The sequence below is a fragment of the Delphinus delphis genome, chromosome 8, assembly GCF_949987515.2.
Source record: "Delphinus delphis chromosome 8, mDelDel1.2, whole genome shotgun sequence".
In the NCBI taxonomy this organism is placed as follows: Eukaryota; Metazoa; Chordata; class Mammalia; order Artiodactyla; family Delphinidae; genus Delphinus; species Delphinus delphis.
In genome coordinates this window covers 32,042,169-32,062,259 of record NC_082690.1, presented here as the reverse complement: position 1 = coordinate 32,062,259, position 20,091 = coordinate 32,042,169, and the positions used below count along the sequence as shown (strand labels likewise).

The following is a 20,091-nucleotide window of genomic DNA, read 5'->3' as shown; positions in this document are numbered from 1 at the left end:
GAAAAAGGAAATCCCCTTGACCAGCTCTTTGACTGGATTGCTATTTATAGGAATACTGAAGTTTAAGCAATCATTTGTTAATTATCACAACTTTTAAAGCAATTATTTGCTAATTACCATATAAATTCCTACTGTTACTGAACAGTCACTCTTTTTGAGCACCTATTATATGTCAGGCACTGTGCTAGGTATGTACATGTATTATATCACTTAATACTCTCAATAACCTGGGGAGATTAATATCAAAAGTGCCTACTGCAGTTTCTTTTCCTTTCCAGCAAAAGGAGCTCTTTAATATTTGTATTAGTGCCCTAGGCCAACTTTTTAATGAATTTGTTTTATCTAGATTACTAAAGACTTTTCCTTAATAGACATTCACAGAGGTTCAGTTGGAAAGGTTCAAAATTATTTCCTCAGGGGGATAAGGCATCGTTAAAATCAGGGACCCTCCCCTCCCCATCCCTAAATTTATGGAGTATTATAAACCTCTCACCAGGCCCCTTGTGTTAGCCGTTAAGCCTCAGTCCTGCCTGGTTGGAGGTCCATGCTTTACTGCGGGTGCTGGTGGGTGGAAGATTAGTCCAAAGACCAGGTGATGAATGGAGAATGGAAATAGTAAGAGAGTGGATAATCCCCCCAAGGAGAATCGGGCTATGAACAGGCTTTGACAAAGAACCAAATAATCATAACTCATACTCTCACACACTTGCTCATACACGCATCTCTGGATGCCATTCTCTGAAAACCTAAAATGGGAGTTGGATTTCTCAATATCTATCTTCCTGTATGTCAACACGGTGATTACAACCACCTTACCTTAAAGAAAGACTTTGGAGAGTATGCCCAGCAGATATTAGGGACTTAATAAAGGAATAACTATTGCTATTTCATAAAGGAAGTTCTGAAAGAAAATTAGTTGGCTTAGTCGTTTAAACATTGGACTGGAAGTGACAACTCATGACAGCAAGTAATACTTTGAGCAATGCTACCAGGGCTTTCAGTGGCCCAAAAAAGTCAGCAGGGTCCACATTTTGACATTCATTTTTATGAAATAAATTTTTCTTTTCATGAAGTATATCTGTGCTTCAGTTATATTACTTTCTCAGCTCTAAATTGAAGAAGATGACAGATATATTTATAAATTTATTTTATGCCACAGAAATGGTTATTAAAATAGATAATAGAAAATAGAATGAAAACCCTTGGACCAAAGCTGGGTCCTCTGCCAACCAGACCCTAACAGGGACCTAAAGTGTTTAGCACAGTCACCTGTTTAGAGTCTGTTTTGGTTTCTTTCTTATAGTTCAGAAAAACAAGCAATGCTAAAGTGAGAACTGTGAATAAAGAAGGAGCAGAGGCAGCGCTTGACAAAGAGCTGCACTCAGTTCTCTAACATGAGTCAATTAAAGTGGTAAGATGAGGCAGGAGAGATGAGGTGTGACCCTGTGTGCAGTGATTGGATCTGCTTACAATAACCTCCTGCAAGACGGGCATGGAAATGATATGTAATCCTCCTTGGATAAGAAGAATCTTCATGTTCTGGGTTAAAGGACTTAGCAATAAGGCCTTTGCCTTTCAGTAAAAATTTCCTTCAAGGAGCCCCATAGTCATGACCACATTCATTTTGCACAAAATCACAGACTATGCTGGAATGCATAGATACTCAAGAGGAAATCAGTTCTACTTTCAGGCATTCCCAGTGGGTAATTATATACTGGGAGTGCTACATCCACTCTTTTAGGCCACTGGGGGTCCAATTAATGAACGATTTGAAAGCTTTGGATGATTCATGTGCTAAAGACCAAACAATGGGATTATTGAATGAATGTTTCACTTATTTGGACGGTTCAGTACCTTGAAGACAGTATCAACCATCAGTAAATGACACCCCAGTGGCTGAGAAGAGTCAATGGGCCTATAGCAAACTTGCCTTGCATTCTTTTCTGCAAAAGCATTTTTCCTTCTCACTGAATACATCTGGACAATCAAAAGGAGAAAAGCCATACCTGTAGTATTCATCTCCCACAAAGAAAAGGGTCTTCTGTGCATCCTTGAGATAGACGGCAGCATCTATTCGCTGCACGTATCTTGGGAACCCAAAGTCATAAATAGTCCGAGGAGTACCTTGCATTTGGAATCCTCTTGTTATCCAGTAGTGGGGTCCTGGAAACAGAAATTAAAATTTACAAAAACTCTGTACTATTTAGTGATGCTCTTTACTCATGAGGATTTCTATGCAGGATCACAAATAGGGCTAGTTTATCGGATATTTACCATGGCTATAACCTGGTAGGAGAAAAAAGCCTCTATTCAATTCGGTAAAAGACTTAAAACTTGCTCTGGAGGCAAAATCCCTAGTGATGCCTTAAGAAAGCAAGAATATTGATACAATTATGTTTTAAATTTAACACGTTCAATTTTTTCAAGATAACTTTCATCTGTATAATCTCATTTCAGTCTCATATGTGTATGAGAGACAAGGGGCAAGCAACTCACAAAAGCTGATTCTTGCTTAAATTGGCACTAACCTTCTACCCTTAGCCCTCAGCATCAAGAAAATACAAACTAAAACTGATAGTTATCACTTATTGGACAACTTCCATTGGCTAGCCATTGTCATATCTTCAAGGTTGTTATTATTATAATTATTTTGCACAGAAAGAAATGAAGACTGAGAGCAGTTAGATAACTTCCCAAAGTCACTCAAATAGTAAAGGTCTGGAGCCAGAGACATATGTATGCGTCCACCTCCTGAAGTTGCAGGCGTCTGTCCTCTCTCAGCTGCGTGTATTTTTCTCCTGAGGGTTCCATGCTGATTTTTGTGAATTAGAAGCTCTCAGAAGAGTATACCATGTCACTCAGAGCAGAGGTCCAGGGGACAGGGACTAGGTTTCTACCTCCCTGGACACTGTCACTTATAACAGTGCCTCACTAGACGACATCTTTGGCTCTGAGAAGAGTTTGATAGTCACTGTCACTCCTGTCATGGTCACAGTACAGAAGAGGGGTTTATCATCCCCAATCTGAGGAGGAGTGACTGGAACATGCTCTGTGATAGCTAACAAATGCTGACAGTACTAGGTGTCCCAAACACACCAGGCACTGTACCCTGCCACTCTTTCTTTGAGGGTTCTTTAGGGTACCTTTAAAGAAGTAAGCTGTGCCCCTCTCAGCCACTTCATAAGCTGCATCCACATTGGATATAAGCTGGGGAAAGGAGCTGGTGATGGTGTTGGGCCGGATCCCTGACATCAAGTGAACCTGCCGACGCCAGAAAATCCTATTGGGCAATGGAAAAGAAATCAAGATCAAGGGTTGACTTAGATCTTCAACTGAACCTGGGCTGAAATATACTGCAAACCACACTTCAGAGGCCATTTCTAAATGCCTCTTGCTCTTACCTTGTTTTTAAGGAGAACATAATTTTTTTTTAACATATCTGGGACAGTCATAGTCTAACCAAGTTTGTTTTATTTATTTATTTTTGATTTTTTTAAACATCTTTATTGGAGTATAATTGCTTTACAATGGTGTGTTAGTTTCTGCTTTATAACAAAGTGAATCAGTTATACATATATATATGTTCCCATATCTCTTCCCTCTTGTGTCTCCCTCCCTCCCACCCTCCCTATCCCACCCCTCTAGGTGGTCACAAAGCACCAAGCTGATCTCCCTGTGCTATGCGGCTGATTCCCACTAGCTATCTATTTTACGTTTGGTAGTGTATATATGTCCATGCCACTCTCTCACTTTGTCACAGCTTACCCTTCCCCCTCCCCATATCCTTTTTTGACTTTAGTAAACAATTTCTTCTCCCTTTTCATTCTTTTAGCATCTCTGTAATCCTCTTTCCTTCATTTATTTAAGGATGTTCAAAACATGAAAGGATAGCAAGGGTTGACATCAATAATTTATACACTTAAGCTGTGCACCTTCCTATTCCAAGTATCATTTGCTACAAATTTCCCTTTCCACTTCTGATCTTTTAAAAATTAAAATCTCATAAAGATAAATACCATCCAGGTGCACTTTATAGATATTATATAAATGAGCCAAACTTTTGTGGTTGGAAGAGGCTAATTATTTCCTGTAAAAACTGCAAAAACATTAACAATTATAAATGATGTTGTCTATGTATTTATCTACTGAAAATGTTTATATCTTTGTACCTAATGGCTACTTCAGAGAAACTCTGGTACACATACATTAACTTAAGATTTATCAACTCAACCACCCATCTATCCAGTATTATTTACATAAAATTGTGGGAGTATACAAGAGGGTACTGGGCTGAAACCTTCAATGCAAATGAAGTCCACTTTGAATTTTGGAGATGAAAATCATTCTTATAAAATACAAATAGTTTACTTGACTCCACAGAAGTTAGAATCAACACATAAAATTATTTGCAGACAGGGAAATTGTAATAAAGTTCTGACATTTAATTTTCCATATAGTAAGTTTAGGCACTCCTCAAATCTTATGTTGAGTTTTAGTTAATTTAACAAATATTTATGGAGCACCTATCAGCAGGCACTGAGGTAGACGTCAAGGATGAAACACTGAACAAGACTCGGGCTCTGCCCTCAAGAAGCTATAATCTAGTAGTAGAGGCAGATAAGTGATTAGACAATTATAATTCAGAGCAATTTGTGCAATGAAGAGTCAAGCTCATGTTGCTCTGAGAACATAGAGTGTATTCCACAGGAGGGATGTGTCATTCCATCTGGGGGGAGCTGGCGAAGCCATCCAGGTGAGGCACTTTAAGCTGATGACAAAATCTAAAGGAGAGCTGTACTGAGAGAGAGAAATACTTCATGTTCCTAAGCAACATCAAGAGGCAAAAGGAAAAGCACATGTTTTAGAAGGCTGTAAGCTGGAGCTGCAATTCCAATGCTGACGAGTATCTCCAAGTCTGTTTCATAATCTCTTTCTTTTTAGGTTCACTAAATTTATTTTAAAAATCATAAAACGTTTCTTACAAAAGAGTATTACATTCTGCACACTGCTCTGAATAGATGCCAGGGACATATGGACTATTGTTACTTTTCCTCCCTGTCCCCCACCCCCCCCAATGTTACAGTGACCACAAAGCAAAGTGTTCACAATAATTACGTGGGGGATTTTTTTTTTTTTTCGGTACACGTGCCTCTCACTGTTGTGGCCTCTCCCATTGCGGAGCACAGGCTCCGGACGCGCAGGCTCAGCGGCCATGGCTCACGGGCCCAGCCGCTCCGCGGCATGTGGGATCTTCCCAGGCCGGGGCACGAACCTGTGTCCCCTGCATCAGCAGGCGGACTCTCAACCACTGCGCCACCAGGGAAGCCCAATGGGGGGATTTTTTTTAAAACCACCAACAATGAACAAAAATTAAAATTCACTCACTCTGCTGCTGTTTCAAAATTTCAATGTTAGTTTCTGCACACCCTCCCCTACCCCCACCCCTGTTTGTAAGGAACTAAAACATTACATCTGGTGAACAGCAAAGATTTCACTGCATCTCAAATGCAGGACACCTATGAAGCAGAGGAATGTTGGCTTTTTAAACAGAAGCAGATAAAAAAAAATGATGCAGGACTCCTTCAGTTCTTCACTAGTCTTAGATAAACTTTCCAGAATACTGCTTCACACTATAAAAAAGAAAAAAATATCTTGCATTAGAATCCTTCAGCATCTGCATACTGCTTCACACTGTCCTGCAGCAAATATTGTGCATTCTGTATCTGGTCCTGTGTTCCTATAATGGTAATGATCTGATTTTTGGACCCTTCTAAAGGCTCATCAATTTTGATCGAAGCTCCTGACTCATGACGTATTTGTTTAATCTGCTTACCAATTTTGCCAATAATAGATCCAGCCATAGATCCAACTATATCTTTGGGAATAATTACTTGTGTAGTAATAATAGGTCCACCAAGAGCACCATATGAGTCACGACCCCCTGCATAGGAATAATCATATCCAGAGCCACCCTGTGGTTCATAAGTCATCTGCCACTCTGATGGGCTCCATGTATCTATTGCAGAGCCCCAGGTTTCATCAGCACTGAAACCAACCATGCCATCATAACAGTCTCCAGGTCTTTCTCTTCTGTCATAGGCCATTAGATCTCTTCCTCTAGGTGGCGGTGGAGGAAGAGGAAGATTCCGAGCTCTGCCACCACCCCGGCCCCCTCGTCCAGGAGGAGGTCCTCGACGAGGGCTCCTATCATCATAATCTCTTCTGGATGGAGGCATGGGACGCCCACCCCGACCAGGAGGCATTCTGTCAAAACCACCTCTTCCCCACATGGGAAATCCCACGGGACATCCGGCGGTCATTGAACATCATTGAACCATCATAATCATAGGTTTCATCGTAAAAATTGGGATCATAAGGCTGAGCATGTCCTTTGATGGGAGACTCTGATATAAGATCAAGGATGATCTTTATGCACTCTACAACCCTATCAGGTTTTCCTCCAATAAGAACAACTCTGTCAGTGGATTGAGGACAACATTCCTGGAAAAGCTTGATTGATGTCTGAGTGTTCTCTCGAAGTTCTTTGATTTTAGCACCTTTGACCCCAATAATTCCTCCAGCCAGACTCTGATGGATCAACAGTCTCAACTCACAGTCAAAGTCGCTTCCTTTATAGTGTTGGTAATTTAAGCATTCCACAGCATCAGATTCGAGCGGGAACTGGCTGGTTGCAGTGGGTGATGGCAACTGCAGGCCCTCTTCCAAGGTACGAATGATTTTCTTCAGAATTTCTCCAATTGTTTCAATATCAGCACTGATACTCAATATGTGCTCGGGGCCACTGCTGTCTGGGACTCAAACACTGGCATTGTAGTCTGTACAGAGAGCCTTAATATTCTTGCCTCCTTTTCCAATCACTGCCCCAGCATTCTTGCTCTGAAGCAGAATGCGTAATTCAACCATCTCGTCAGTGCTTCTAGATCTTTTAAAAGCTTATTCCTCTTCCATATCTTCAGGAGGGCGTTTACCAAATTTGCCATTGGTTTCGGTGTTGGGAAAGGTTTCCTCTGGCTGTTCAGTTTCCATTTTCTTGTATTAAATAGACACACCAATCTATTATTAAATATATCCTTGCAGGGCAGAACTGAAGTGTTCTGCTGCAGTTGCCAGGCAAGGTTACCATCCCTATGCTGCCGTGCTGCCTCAGCCCTGTTTCATAATCTTGTAAATGCAAATAATAATAACTTGCCTATCTCCTGAGATCCTTATGCGGATCAATTGAGATAAAGCATATGAAAGTGCATTATAAACTGTAAAGTGCCACTTGGCTGAATATTGTCCATTTTTAAAATTATTATTTGGGCATCTACCATAGACAATACTCAGTGTGGCAGGAGGCCATTGAGGGTACACTTCCTCTCCCCAAGCTTTACACATCACAGCCTTATCTAGACCATATGTATTAACAGATGGAAAACTGAGACCCAGAAAAGCTGATGGGCCCAAATGTCAGCAGTGGTTAGGGGCAAACAGAGCCGATTAGACTCCAGCTATGTTGATTTTCATCACATGTCCTAACTAATCTACTTGCTCCTTCCCAGACTGTGACCTCCAGTTTTTCTCTGTTTATAACTTGACCCCTTACCCAATGAGACCTAGCCTTTGCTGAAGGCCAGAGGGACTGCTTTCCCCCTCTCCCTTCTCTTCACCATCACAGAAAGAGCACAGGTTTGGGTATCCAGAAGAATCAGGTAATGAAAATAGAAAAAGAGATCATGTCAACAGTCCATAATCTCATCTTTGATAAGGAGGACAAAACAATGGATTAACTGGGAACCTGATGAAGAATCCAAAAAGCAAGTGTTTTACAATTAATTCAATTTAATACATACTTCTGAAATGCTGACTCTGCTCCAGTCATTGTGCTAGATTCTCATTAAGGCACAAAGCGTGGCTTTCAGGCAATTATAATAGTGGGGATGAAGAAATGAGAAAAGTGGGCAGGGGGAGCAATGCTACTGGAGTCTAGTGAAGACAAGGGGTGACATTTTAGTTTACATCCTACAATGCACAGGACAGCCCAACATGACAAAGACCAGTCTGGCCCAAAATATCAGTAAGTGCCAAAGTTAAGAAACCTTAGTTAAAACACTTAGACATATTATAATGTATACACTGTATGTATAAGGTAGTAATAAACACTACCTATATGTGATATATGTGTGTAAAGTATCACAAATTCCAAAAGAATCTGTACTCATGAAAAATTTCAGTACATTAATGAAGAAAAATTATGTCTACTGGGTAATAAAGCAATAGAACACATATTCAGAGGATTTACAAACTTAGAGCTATAGATTACAATAATTAATAAATTAAAATTGACAAAAAATGTATAGCAAGTAACCTCCTAATACAGCTGTAAATGGATTTAAAATATAAGCAAAATGAAAATCTATAAAACTGTTGTAAAGGAACAGCTAAGGGGGATGTAAAAATGTATTCTATGCAAATGGAAATCAAAAGAAAGCTGGAGTAGCAATACTCATAAGAGAAAAAATAGACTTTAAAATAAAGACTGTTACAAGAGACAAAGAAGACACTATGTAATGAGCAAGGGATCAACCCAAAAAGAAGATATAACAATTGTAAATATATATGAACCCAACATGGGAGCACCTCAATATATAAGGCAAATGTTAACAGACATAAAAGGAGAAATTGACAGTAACACAATAATAGTGGGGGACTTTATTGCCTCATTTATGTCAATGGACAGATCATCCAGACAGAAACCCATAATGAAACACAGGCTTTAATGACACATTAATGACAGATTAACTTAATTGATATTTATAGAGCATTCTATCCAAAAGCATCAGAACACACATTCTTTTCCAGTGCACATGGAACATTCTCCAGAACACATCACATGCTGGGCCACAAAGCAAGCCTCAGTAAATTTAAGAAAATTGAAATCATATCAAGCATCTTTTCCTACCACAATGCTATGAGATTAGAAATCAACTAAAAAAAACACAAACACGTGGAGGCTAAACAATATGCTACTAAACAACAATGGATCACTGAAGAAATCAAAGAGGAAACCAAAAAATACCTAGAGACAAATGAAAATGAAAACATGATGACCCAAACCCTGTGAGACTCAGCAAAAGCAATTCTAAGAGGGAGGTTTATAGTGATACAAGCTTACCTCAGGAAATGAGAAAAATCTCAAATAAACAACCTAACCTTACACCTAAAGCAACTATAGAAAGAAGAACAAACAAAGCCCAAAGTTAGTAGAAGGAAAGAAATTATTAAGATCAGAGCAGAAATAAATGAAATAGAAAGGAAGAAAACAATAGCAAAGATCAATGAAACGAAAAGCTTCTTTGAAAAGATAAACAAAATTGATAACCCTTTAGCCAGACTCATCAAGACAAAAAAGGGAGAGGGCCCGAATCAATAAAATTAGAAATGAAAAAAGAGACGTTACAACTGACACCACAGAAATACAAAGGATCATGAGAGACAAGCAACTATATGCTGATAAAATGGACAACCTAGGGGCTTCCCTGGTGGCGCAGTGGTTGAGAGTCCGCCTGCCGATGCAGGGGACGCGGGTTTGTGCTCCGGTCCGGGAGGATCCCTACATGCCGCGGAACGGCTGGGCCCGTGAGCCATGGCAGCTGAGCCTGCACGCCCAGAGCCTGTGCTCTGCAACGGGAGAGGCCACAACAGTGAGAGGCCCGAGTACCGAAAAAAAAAAAAAGGACAACCTAGAAGAAATGGACAAATTCTTAGAAAGGTACAATCTCCCAAGGCTGAACCGGGAAGAAATAGAGAATATGAACAGATCAATCACAAGTACTGAAATTTAATCTGTGATTTAAAAACTCTCAACAAATAGAAGTCCAGGATCACAGGTGAATTCTACCAAACATTTAGAGAAGAGTTAACACCTATCCTCAAACTACTCCAAATAATTGCAGAGGAAGGAACACTTCTTTTTTTAATTTTTCTATAAATATATAACTATATTTATTTTGAATAGTAAATAGTTTTTAAATTAAAAGCAGTTTATTGAATCACACTATGCATCAATATACAGTAAAAATCTTACAATTTAAAAATGTACACAATTTAAACTGAAAGTTCATTAACTATTATATTGCCGTGAACCTCTTACAACTGTGTTAAAGCACAACAGGGAAACCTCGGAGGTGGGATGGCCCCACGTGTCCTCATTTGCGGCTGGAATGAAGCAGTGGGTACTCACAGCGGGTCGCTGTTACCGTCTATCTACGCCTGTGCCAACTTGAACTTAACCATGTTCCAGCCATTCAAATAACAGGTTGTTGGCGATTCAATACTGTCCACACATCTTTTAAGAATTAATTTACATACTAAAGAGTGTTTTACTTTTTGATAGCCAAAGCTTGGGCCAGCCCCATTACTAAGGAACGTTGTTTTTGAGACTTACACCTGAAGTAACTGTGTACATCCATTCTTATTTTAAGGCTACTTCTCCTAAGGCTAATATTTTGAAGACCCTCGTAACTGAAGCCCGGCATCTCCAGCCTCACACTTGGTTCGCTTCTGGAATTTTCAGATGACGGGCTGAGTAGAGTAAAACCAGGAGCTGCCTCCCTTGCACCTGGGCCCTCAGGACAAACGTACAGAAAGTCATTAACCCCACGAACACCCTGTGGAAAGTGTTAATAAAAGAAGTAGGCTTTGAAAGGGGATTCAGGGCAGCAAGACATAACAAGACCTTTCTTAGATAAACCCATTTTCATAGAAACAATCACCTGTACACTCAAAAATAGAACAGATACTCTGTTCTCCATTCAGCTGAACTCATTCTATGAGGCCACAATCACCCTGATACCAAAATGAGTAAAAGATACCACACAGAAAAGAAAATTATAGACCAATATCATTGATTAACATAGATGCAAAAATCCTCAACAAAATACTAGCAAACCGAATCCAACAATACATTCAAAGGATCATACACCATGATAAAGTGGGATTTATCCCAGGGGTGCAAGGAATTTTTGATATCTGCAAATCAGTGTGATATACCACATTAACAAATTGAAGAATAAAAATCATATGATCGGGCTTCCCTGGTGGCGCAGTGGTTGAGAGTCCGCCTGCCGATGCAGGGGACACGGGTTCGTGCCCCGGTCAGGGAAGATCCCACATGCCGTGGAGCGGCTGGTCCCGTGAGCCGTGGCCGCTGAGCCTGCGTGTCCGGAGCCTGTGCTCCGCAACAGGAGAGGCCACAGCAGTGAGAGGCCCGCGTACCCCCCCCCAAAAAAAAATCATATGATCAACAGACACAGAAAAAGCTTTTGATAAAATTCCACATCGATTTATGATAAAAATGCTCCAGAAAGTGGGCATAGAGGGAACCTCAACATAATAAAGGCCTTATATGACAAACCCACAGCTAATAACATCATACTCAACAGTGAAAAGCTGAAAGCATTTCCTCTAAGATCAGGAACAACACAAGGATGCCCACTCTTGCCACTTTTATTTAACATAGTTTTGGAAGTCCTAGCCATGGCAAGCAGAGAAGAAAAAGAAATAAAAGGAATCCAAATTGGAAAGGAAGTAAAACAGTCACTGTTTGCAGATGATATGATACTATACATAGAAAATCCTAAAGACACTACCAGAAAACTATTAGAGCTCATCAATGAATTTGGTAAAGTTGCAGGATACAAAATTAACACACAGAAATCTCTTGCATTCCTATACACTAACAACAAAACCTCAGGAAGAGCAATTAAGGAAACACTCCCATTTACCATCACATCAAAAAGAATAAAATACCTAGGAATAAACCTACCTAAGGAGGCAAAGACTTGTACTCCAAAAACTGTAAGACACTGATAAAAAAATCAAAGATGATACAAACAGATAGAAAGATATACCATGTTCTTGGATTGGAAGAATCAATATTGTCAAAATGACTATAATACCCAAGGCAATCTACAGATTCAATGCAATCCCTATCAAATTACCATGGCATTTTTTTGTAGAACTAGAACAAAATAATTTTTTTAAAAATAAATTTATCTATTTATTTTTGGCTGTGTTGTGTCTTTGTTGCGGTGTGCGGGCTTCTCACTGCGGTGGCCTCTCCTGCCGCACAGCATGGGCCCTAGGTGCGCGGACCTCAGCAGTTGTGGCGCACAGGCTTAGCTGCTCCACGGCATGTGGGATCCCCCTGGACCAGGGCTCGAACCCACGTCCCCTGCACTGGCAGGCGGACCCTCAACCACCGCGCCACCAGGGAAGCCCAGAACAAAAGAATTTTAAAATTTGTATGGAAACACAAAAGACCCAAATAGATAAAGCAATCTTGAGAAAGAAAAACAGAACTGGAGGAATCAGGCTCCCTGACTTCAGACTATACTACAAAGCTACCGTAATGGTACTGTTACCAAAACAGAAATAGAGATCAATGGAACAGGATAGAAAGCCCAGAAATAAACCCATGCACCTATGGTCACCTTATCTTTGATAAAGGAGGCAAGAATATACCATGGAGAAAAGACAGTCTCTTCAATAAGTGATGCTGGGAAAACTGGACAGCTACATGTAAAACAATGAAATTAGAACATTCTCTAACATCACACACAAAAATAAAGTCAAAATGGATTAAAGACCTAAATGTAAGACTATAAAACTATAAAACTCTTAGAGAAAAACATAGGCATAAATTGCAGCAATATCTTTTTGGATACATCTCCTAGAGTAACAGAAATAAAGACAAAAATAAACATGTGGGACCTAATTAAACTTAAAAGCTTTTGCACAGCAAAGAAAACCATAAACAAAATGAAAAGACAACCTACAGAATGGGAGAAAATATTTGCAATTGATGTGACCGACAAGAGATTAACCTCCAAAATATACAAGTATTTCAATATTAAAAAAACAACCCAATCAAAAAATGGGCAGAAGATCTAAATTGACATTTCTCCAAAGAAGACATATAGATGGCCAAAAGACACATGAAAAGATGCTCAACTTTGCTAATAATTAGAGAAATGTAAATCAAAACTACAATGTGGTATCACCTCACACTGGTCAGAATGGCCATCATCAACAAGTCTACAAATAATAAATGCTGGAGAAGGTTTTGAGAAAAGGAACTCTCCTACTCTGCTGGTAGGAATATAAACTGGTACAGCCACTATGGAGAATAGTATGGAGGTTCCTTAAAATACTAAAAATAGAGCTACGTGTGATCCTGCAATCCCAATCCTGGGTATATATCTGGAGAAATCCATGATTTGAAATGATACATGCACCCAGTGTTCATTGCAGCACTATTTTCAATAGGCAAGACACTGAAGCAGTGTAAATGTCCATGGACAGATGAAAGGATAAAGAAGATGTTGTATATATATACAATGGAATATTACCCAGCCATAAAAAAGAATGAAATAATGCCATTTGCAGCTACATGGATGAACCCAGAGATTATCACACTAAGTGAAGTAAGCCAGATGGACAAAGACAAATATCATATGATATCATTTATATGTGGAATCTAAAAAATGATACAAATGAACTTATATACAAAATAGAAATAAACCCACAGACACAGAAAACGAACTTATGGTTATCAAAGGGGAAAGTGAGGAGGGATAAATTAAGAGTTTTAGATTAACATATACACACTACTATATATAAAACAGATAACCAACATGGACCTACTGTATAGCACAGGGAGCTATACTCAAATTTTTGTAATAACCTATAACAGAAAAGAATCTGAAAAAGAATAGATATACATGTGTGTATAACTGAATCACTTTGCTGTACACCTGAAACTAACACACGTTGTAAATCAACTATACATCAATTATGAAAAAAACAGCTGCAGGATGTATTGGAACTGGTAATGAAAATAAACAGATCATATCAACAGTCTGTAACCTGCTCTTTGATAAGGAGGGCAAAACAATGGAGTTTATTGATATTATAGACCTGCTGATAAATATTTAACTGCACTGTTTATCTTTGTGTAGCCAGGAGCCACTGCTGTGCCTGGCAGATAGTCAGGGCTCAATAAATATCTGTTGGCTAGATAAATGGGTGTCAGAGGGTTGTGTGGAACTCATCTAATGATCAGTTTTCATATTCTCTGAAATTTTCATTCTCTTTTACTAAAGAACAGCAATTAAATCATCAAGTTTGAGATGAAGTCACTGGTAACATTCTTGAACCTCTTTGCCAGTCCTGTGAGCTCCTTGGAGCAAGGTCATGTATGATTCATCTATGTATTCTCAGGCTTAGCAAGTGCCTGGCACATCTGGGACTTGATTCATATTTGTTGAACTTTTCTTTTTTTGTTTTACCCCACTGTTTTCACTCCCCATTTGCCTAAACCGATCCCCTCAGTCTTTCATTTTCAGGAGAGACATTCACCTCTTCTTTGCTGACTGTCAAGGTAATCCAGCAGGAGCTGATGGGTGCTTTCATTTTCTACTGTCTTCACCCCTTACTCTCCTTGACTCTCTTCTTCTCTGTCACTCTGTTCCCTAGTTTCAGGGGAATAGGTGTCTTTCTTCTTTTTATCATTTTGATGCTCTCAGTTGAACTGATGCTTCTCTCCCCTGAGACTGGACACTGTAGTTCAGTGAAAGAAGAAAGGGGTGCTGGAGACCTTGTTTTATTATTGGATGTGTGACCTTGTATGGGTTACTTAATTTTTCTGGGAGTCAGTTTCTTTCTGTCAAATAAGAATGATAATAATAATAAACCTGTGCTAATATTTCAAAGGATCAATTGAGACAATGCATATTAAAGCATTTTATAAACTCTGGACTACTCTTACAATTATTTGTAAATACTTTAAAGAGACATGTTTTTACTCTACAAATTTTTTAATTATGTAAAACTTAGAGTTTATCAGTAGAGATAAGTTTCCTTCTAAATTTGTCTCGCTGATATAAAATTTTGTCACTGGAAAATTTGAAGTACAGACAGTCACATCATTGGCCAAGAAGCCATTCATTTGAGGGGAGCTCACTAACCAGGGCTGTTTATATGAGGATGTTTCAGAGGCCAAAAATCAGACATGAATCATCCATGTCACTGAACCCACGAGAAACAGAGCTTATAAAATTAAAAACCCACATGTAGACAGTGGTTAAAATAGCCAAAGCTGTGCACAGTGTCCTTAAATTAAGTGTTTATACCCATCTGAGGAGCCTACAGAGATCCATATTTATAAGCCGTAACCTGTGAAGATGTAAAGAACCTCGTCCTTAGTCAGAAGGAGGGTGTTCAGAAGAAATGGCAGTGAATCAGCAATCTTAGTACACCTTCTGCCTCTTTGTCTGAATTTGTAGTACATAACAGAGAATCAGTCTAAGTAAATACAATGCCTGTGTTGACTTTCAGTGATGCAACCTTATAGCCAGAAAAGAAAGATCCCCAGGGAGACTGAAGGAGGAAGACTTCCTCTTTAGCTGTGCAAGCTTTCCTCAAGCCCACGGAACCCTGGGAAATGCTAGGTTCCAATGGTGCCATCTAATAGCAGAGGTTACTGATTTTATTGTCCCTCCTTCCCAAAGTGCTTTGCATTTCTTTTTCTTCATTGGCTCCTTTTCATGTCTTCAAATGCGCCCAGGTATTTCTCATCTTGAAAAAAATCCTCATTTGACCCTGCTGCCTCTTCCAGCTATTATCTTAACTCTTTGTTATTAACAAGATTCTCAAATGAATGACCTACATCTACCATTACCCTTTGCTCCACACCATTTGCCTTTTCACTCCTCGGGATCTGGGTTCATTCCTTACTATGCCACTAAAACTACATCCCTTCATCATCCTGGCCAGTCAGTCCTGTTCTTCAGTCCTCAGTCTGGTGACCTCAGCAGCATTGTCCACTATTGATCACTTATAGAAAGGATAATTCTCTTTTCCCTGGTTTATCTGGGGCTCCATTATAGGGATTCTGCCTCTGAAGTCAAGTAGACCTAGGTTAAAAATTCTAGCTGGGAAAAAGAACAGTGTGGATTAAATGAGCAGATGTCTATTAAATGCTTAGCAGAACACACAGCACATTGTAAATGATCATAAAATGTCAGCTATTGTTATTATAATTATTAGAGTTTATTTTCAAATCTTTCAGTGCCTCCTCCATGTGGGAGATTCTATAACCTATGAAGCCTCCGACTGTGATCTCTCCCCGAGCACTGGCTTATTTCTATAAAACCCCACTAGAATTGTCATCACCTTAAATTCGACACATCTAAAATTGAGTTTTTCTTCATTTGTCCCATAAGTCTTTTGGATTTTCCTATCTATGTGGGCCATGCTGCTTCCTTTTCCATTGTTCTCACCAAATCAGTGTCCAAGTCCTGCTGGTGACTCCTTCAGGATGCCTCTTACATTCGCCCTTCTCTTCAATCCCTACTTGCATGACTCTTAACCATATGTTTCTTTCCATTCGAATCTAGTATACATAACGTCTTTCAAATGTGACAATTAGTGATTGACAGATGTTTTTAAATAAAGAATCCTATTTTGAGAATAAAACAGAATGTGGAGAAACCTAGCAAACATTTTTGGGAAACCTGGATAGTCTAGAACCTCCTCCTTCTTTACCCTGAAGGTTGGGTAAAGATTGTGGCTCTTTACCCAATCCACAGGCCAAGGGCCCAGGAGAACAGGAGACGCCCCAAAGTGCTTTTCCTACTCACTCCAAATGCATTCCAGTCAAAGAGCATTCATTCATTCAAGTCAAAATTCAGCGTTCTCTTCGTAGTTCCATTGCACAGTCAGAGGTTATCTATGTGAGTGATAAGATAGACTCAGCATCATGAGTCAGCAGACCCGGGTTGCAGTGGAGGGTCCGCTGGGCTGAGAGACCTGGGCCTAGCTTTCTTATCTCCAAAATGAAGGATTAGGACATGATCAACCTTTATGCTTATTCCATATGTAAAATGCTATTATTCTTCTAAGGTCTATAGCTGATTGTGATATTCTTGATTTTATCGTTAAATTATATCATGTAAAACCGAGAATAATCAGAGAGATGCAAATATCATTTGGGTATGACTGGAGTTCCAGTCACCTCGAGGAAATCTGGGATAACTTTAATATTTTGTCATCTATTATAAAGAGAAATCTATATGAATTAAATATATACATATATTTATATATATATGAAAGTAATATATACTTATGACTTTCAACTTAATATAGCTGAAGTTTATTTCTCTTCAAACAGAACATTTGAATGTACCAATGTACATTTATACACTGCAACAATCTCACGGTGACTTTAAAAGACACTGCATTCCATCTTGCTTTGGAAACAAACTGTGTGGTTATTACATCCACAGCCTGAAATGTCTCATCAACAGGTTATTGTTGGTGATGGGGAATTCCAGGCTGGCAGGTGGGAGAGAACAGACTGGGAACTCTTTCATCATGGCCCCCAGGTTGCCATGATGGCTGTGGCTTGAAAGAATTCTTTGTTCTTTGTCCAGGCTTAGCAAGCACTTGGGGACTTTTGGTGACAGCTGGTAGGAGATCAGAGCCATGGGATTCTAGCTCTGGACAGCACCTTAGGAGGTGGTTAGGCAGGGAGGTTAGGAGCATGGGCTCTAGCAGAGGACAGTGTGGGTGTGGGTGTGAGCTTGAACCAGTTATCTTTTCTATGTCTAATAAAATAGGAATAATAATCCATACCTTACAGGGGTGTTGTAAGGAGTTGATAACAAAGAGCTTAGCATAGTAAGTACTGGACACACTGAAGTCGCTATGAATATCAGACAACACCTCATTTTAAAGAGGAGAAATAGAGGTTCAAAGTCCCAAGTTGGGTCAGTGGCAATTCCATTGTTGAAAGGGTACCACTGCTGGCTCCTTCTAGCTCCTCCTAGACCTTTGGTATTACCTGCCCTACCGCAATAGCTCATCAGATCAGAAATGGGAGAAGATGGCTGAGCAGATACAAGTTCGCTTTCTTTAATCCCTTCCCTAACCACTCCTTTCTAAATGTCCCTTATATCTATGCCTCCCTTTCTATTCTGTTACCACCCTCAGTATTTACAGTCAAGATTTAGTCAAAGGATGTATTATCTTCACTTAGTCATGGCAATTTTTGAATGCTCACAGTTTGATAAACAGAAGGTTAAAAAAATTTTCTTTTGCTTTTTTAAGAAAACAATTATAGTTGCATGAAAGGGCATAATACCTTTGACTGCACTGTCTCCTTGGCCTCTATCACAAACATTGATATTACCAAAAGAGTAAGCTGTGTGCTGCACTGGGGCACAAGTGCTACATGCACTTGTATGGGCAGCAGAGTCTGACAAGGTTATCCCTCAGATGAAGCTGATGTCATCTTGCACGGTGTCCAGGATTCCTGCTCTGTGCCTTGCCTATCACTCCTGGGTCAACGTTTACTGATTCCCCTTTGGTTTACTTTTTGGTTATAAACAATAAAAATAAAGTAAATAATCAATAAGTCTTAATAAAAAAGATAATAATTAAAAATACCTCAGGTTGTTTCTAATCCCTAATCTGTTGTACATGTTTTTTGATTTCCACTCCTAAATATAGTAACTGCCTTTTATTGAGTGCTTACTGCGTGTCTGGCACATTAGTTGCCCAGTGTCACCTGATCAGTAAGAAGCATGGCCAGATTTAAACCAACTTAGCCTAAGTCTAAAGCCTGAGTTCCTGGGCTTTCCTCTCATTTGCCTTTGAAAATCCGATGCCCATTCATTATTGAAGCTGTTCCTAATTTTTAAAAATCAGAAACAATCCAGATGTTCATTAATTTGGGATTGGTTAAATAAGTTAGGACAGATCTGTATATTAGGATAATATATACATACATAAAATAAAGATGAAAATTAAAATTCATTGACATGGAAACATGAGAGATAATTGAGTGAAAAAATGTACAAATCAGCACATCCAGCACATTACAAAATCCCACTTTTGTGGACATCCCTGTCTCCCTCCCACATTTACAATAAATCTCTACCCAGAGAAAAAGTCTGGATGGACATCCAATAACATATTTAACAATGTGATTACTCTGTGTTATGAGCTGAATGTTTGTGTCTTCCCGTAATTCATCCCAACCCCCAATGTGATGGTGTGATGGTATTTGGATGGGACCAGTGGGAGGTAATTAGGGTTTGATGAGGTCATGAGGGTGGGGCTGATGGGATAAGTGCTCTTATAAAAAGAGACACCAGGACGTTTTCTCTCTGTCTAAATGTGCACATGAGCACACAGATGGCAGTGCTTTCCCTCTCCCTCTCCCTCATGTCCCTCTCCCTCATCTAACCCTGAAGTGTACAAAAGCAAGGGGACTATTGATCCATCTTTATAGCTCCAGTCACTACAACAGTTTTTAACACTCTGTATGAGCTCAACGACCACTTTTCCAATGAAGAAAAAAGAAGAAAAAATAATGTCACACATGCATATGCCTGAGCCACCTCTGCCTATTCTGATGTGGTTGAATTCAGTCCCCAGTAAGGGGAGGAGTGGAGGTGAGAGTTGGGATGTTTCTCTTGCTGTCCAAGGAGAGAAGTAATTATGCTCCCTGAGAAGCCACAGAACGAGGAAACAAGGAACAATTTAATTTAAACTCATGAGATTTCCAACACATCTTCATGTTTAACCTTGGTCATTATCTGCTTCTAGTAAGGGGGCTTCCAGCTTGGCCTCACCCACGACTTCCCTCAGCTACAGGAAGCCCAGCAACAGCCTCAGCATCATTCAAACACAAGAGTTGAAACAGGTGTCTTTTTACTAATTTGTTTTACCATTGATAGAAAATAATAAAACTATTCAAAACACTGACACTCTGTCTAGGTGCTATCACCACACTAACTATTCACAGCAAAATGACATCAAGCAGACTGTTGTCTTCTCTACTTCAAGCCAGTTAGGCCTAATAGTTACCATTGGTATTACCCAACCATACTTAGCACCCTTCACATCTGCACACGTGTATTTTTAAATTCCATGTTATTTATATGCTCTGGGTCTATTATTTGTAACTTAATGAAAGAGACACCTGAAAAATAGGCAGCTTATTTAGAGCTTTACCCTTTACTT

The 20,091-nt window shown here is 39.5% G+C and overlaps 1 protein-coding gene and 1 pseudogene across 1 annotated transcript in view; both read right to left on the bottom strand.

Annotated features, from left to right (window-relative positions):
- The window catches only part of MMP20 (matrix metallopeptidase 20), a 50,528-nt gene that overhangs the window by 12,114 nt on the left and 18,323 nt on the right, over nt 1–20,091 (bottom strand). Inside the window, exons 7-8 of the mRNA XM_060018040.1 lie at nt 3,144–3,280; nt 2,007–2,163 (exon numbers count right to left, since the gene is read on the bottom strand). Of these exons, the coding sequence (XP_059874023.1) occupies nt 2,007–2,163; nt 3,144–3,280 (294 nt within the window). The remainder of the gene's footprint in view (nt 1–2,006; nt 2,164–3,143; nt 3,281–20,091) is intronic.
- Nucleotides 5,658–7,105, bottom strand: LOC132429574 (heterogeneous nuclear ribonucleoprotein K pseudogene; annotated as a pseudogene).